The sequence below is a fragment of the Rhagoletis pomonella genome, unplaced genomic scaffold (assembly GCF_013731165.1).
Source record: "Rhagoletis pomonella isolate Grant_MI unplaced genomic scaffold, Rhpom_1.0 Rhpom_scaffold_01643, whole genome shotgun sequence".
Classification (NCBI taxonomy): Eukaryota; Metazoa; Arthropoda; class Insecta; order Diptera; family Tephritidae; genus Rhagoletis; species Rhagoletis pomonella.
The window spans coordinates 25609-29029 of record NW_023460197.1 but is presented as its reverse complement, the minus strand read 5'-3'; the positions used below and the strand labels follow the sequence as shown (position 1 = coordinate 29029).

Genomic DNA, 3421 nt, shown 5'->3' with positions numbered 1-3421 from the left:
TCGCAGAACAACGAAAATGCCTATCAATTAATGTAGTTATATAGATAATTAGATACCATTCGGTAAAAATTTCGCTTGCAGTAATTTCTACGTGGTAAGTGCTCCTCCATTATTTGGTTTCATAGGGATTCGGATACCTTCCTCATTGAAGTAGTAAAGAAAATTCGCTTAAGTGCTTTTTCGGTTAAGTGCACAAGTTTTTCGTGCAAAGAAGGATGGGCAGCTAGCAAAATATACTGTAGCTCACTAAAGCTACTTGTCTGCCACAGCGTGTGTATGTATTAAAATTATTTTTTTTTCAAAATTATACTCACAAGTTCTCTACTCGCATTAGTATAGACGGAGTGGACTATGAACATTCTTCCCTCGAAGTTTAACTTTCGAATTTCGTTCCAACGATAGAGTTGTGAGCGCTTGCCTGAAATAAAAGCGCTAATACCCATATAATTTACTCCGATATATAGTTGGTTGCCATGATGGTCTTTAACATAATGTGGTTCGATGCCGTATGCCTCAAGATTGCGTGCTATTTCTAGGAACTCATCTATAACAGCACTTGGCTCTTGTCCTGGTTTTCTTCCTTTGTATTTATTCATAATTTTTTTTTCGATTGCATCGGTCTGTCGAATAGACACTCGAAAGGTTGAAACGTAATTGGCAGAGTGCAATTTCCCATCGTAGTCTCCTAATTCCTCTGTAATTTTTTTTTTTAGATTTATGTAATCAAATTTCTCAAATTGTACCTTGCACTATCAAAGCTCCCAAAGTAATAAACTCATCATTTGAACAATAAAGTCGCCCATGATTTAAGTCACGTTTTAGTTGTTTGAATAGCAAAATCCTGGCATTAGTGCTTAAATGAAATGGATCCGCCGGATAATATTTTACACGGAAGGAGAATATCAAAGGGTTGACATCTGAAATCAGTTTTTGAATATTTTTTAAAGTAATTATGGAATTTATTCAAATTAACCTTTACACTGTTTAGTTATAAGCTTTTCCAAATCCAACCATTGCTGTAAAATGTATTTGTTTAAAAGTGAAGTTCTAGGTAATCTAGTTTGCATACCCTTTGTGTGCCACTATCCACATAACGCATTCCAAAGTAGTATTTTTCCCTTATCTTTAACTGGTGACATAACTGGTCTATAATATAATTTCCTTTGTGAGTTTCCTTAAAATAAGATAAACAAATATTTTGTTATACAATAAATTATAAATAAATAAATTACCCCATTGGGGTGCGAGTGCTACTTTTGCTAAAAATTTTGCATCATGTGTAATGCATTGTTATAAATACATATTATTTGTTTTTGTTAATTATGGCCTTATAACAATTACATTCAACAATTTTATTTAGCTTGAGGCCATTTTTAATGAAAACTATTGTGGAAAAACAACAATAATTTATAAATTGTAGAAGCTACAGCTGCTATTTCGGAGATCACTACATCAGACTTCTTCGTGGGATTCGTCGAACGGCCTCAGCTGACTCAGCCAGTGGCCTAAACATTGCGCTAAGTTCGCCTTATAATCTGTTGTTGCTTTTTCCATTTTTTCATGTGAGCCTACTGTAATCAAGCGCAGCTATTCCGCCGCTATTAACACTTCATCATGCGGTTGTTGGTTTTTGTTAATAATTCTATTTTTAGAATGTTTAATTTTTAGGTGAGTTCGTCTTTAAGTTATTTGTTTTTGTTATTTATGACCTTATAACAATTTTACTGAGCATGAGCCTTTTATTTTAATGAAAACTATTGTGGAAAACCAACAATAATTTATAAGTTGTAGAAGTTATAGCTGCTATTTCGGAGATCACCACATCTCCTCATCAGACTTCTTCAGTGGGATTCAATCCAACGACCCTAGCAAACTCAGCCAGTGGCCTACGCACTGTGCCAAGTTCGCCTTATAAACTGTTGTTGCTTCTTCCACTTTATCATGAGGATCTATGAAAACAGGGAGGTAATGTGGTGTGGTGGTAATGGGGTCAACCCTTATGCAGTAAGGGGTCCGAGCCAGATCCAGTGCAAAGTAAGGGAGGGCACATCAACCGTTAACTTCAACTACAAACTTAACGGCGACGAGATCAGAACTAACTTCGAGGCCTGCCAGGGTTTTAGCGGGACAGAAGCCGTCACGGCGTTTGCCCGAAAGCCATTTCTGTAGGGTGTCACCACTATATACTCAGGTAACAGAATACCGCAACCACCAGCTCAAAGCCAACAAATCAAAACTATTGTGGAACTGGGGTAGCCCGTTGACGAATGCAGGGTCAAGCCAGGGGAGATGTTTCACCTTCCCTTATCTGCTCCTCAACAGGTTGACGTTAATTGATAGTGAGAGGTGAAAAGGCATCACATCCGAAGATCAGCCTTCGCGTTGCACTTCATTACCCCTTAGGCACCAATAGTTCCATCCTTCAATAAAAAAAAACGTTTTCAGTGATAAATATGTACTAATATCCATTTCTTAAATAAACACTATATACCCTTTTGTGTATTGTTGTTTTTTAAAGATTATTTTAATTAATTATTCCCAACTATTTTACCCTCCTTTCCCGTCCAACCGGCGCGAGGGACTATACCTCTTTTGTGGTAGATCTACCACTTTTTTTGCTAAATTGCGTTTCTACCACATCTACCGCCGTAAGCTTAAAATCTACCACATTTTACAATGTTGCTCATTTTACAATGTGGATGATTTTGCCATCCTTAGTTTTCTGTTGATTTTGTGTAATGTCGTGAATTAGTGTAGAGAGTGAATAACTGATTCCTGTTTCTTTTTAACACGTGCCAAATTTTCTAGGTGCTAGGATCAGTCAATTGGTGTAATTCAGCTGCGAAATCAATAGATTTAGACGGGAGTGCACATAAAAGTTATAAAAGTCCTTAGAAAAAATTTTTCTTTGGACCTTTATTTTATTTGAAATAAAATAATCAGTCAACCCGGACTTTTATTTGTTAAGTCCAGCAATAAAAGTTAAATTTGGCCAAATATTTTTTAAGTCCGGATAAAAAGTCCTTTCGTAATAATAATAATAATCCATTCTCGCCCATACGCATGAGGGGCGCAGTCCGCATGACGTACGGAACCAGTATTTATTTTAAATTTTTGCGCTGAGTCACGATAGGCAGGAGTTTGTTAAGTGTCGAGATCTAATGATCTTTATTTTAATGATTCATTTATTGAGAGAGGACAGTATCGATTTCTTAATGCTGAAAAGCGGATCTGATATATCAAACGTACTGGAATGAGAGTTAAAATCCTGGCATAAGCAACGGAGTGGGTCGTGCAATTCAAAATTAGTTTTAAAAGCTCTCAGAAATAGGGGGCAAAAGTGTCTTGATACCCGGGATGGAACATTAAGGTTAACTTCGCCAAGAAGAAGCGGACTTGAAATTGAGCCTGTCAGTAATTT

The 3421-nt window shown here is 36.6% G+C and overlaps 1 protein-coding gene across 1 annotated transcript; it reads right to left on the bottom strand.

Annotated features, from left to right (window-relative positions):
* Positions 1-310: 310 nt before the first annotated feature.
* LOC118752551 (FERM domain-containing protein 5) lies at positions 311-1174 on the bottom strand (the record flags this gene model as incomplete). Its single annotated transcript, XM_036487456.1, is given in 4 exon segments — positions 311-694; positions 744-917; positions 974-1016; positions 1070-1174. Coding segments are annotated over 4 exon segments (706 nt in total), but the record flags the coding sequence as incomplete, so codon positions are not given.
* Between the last annotated feature and the right edge of the window lie 2247 nt (positions 1175-3421).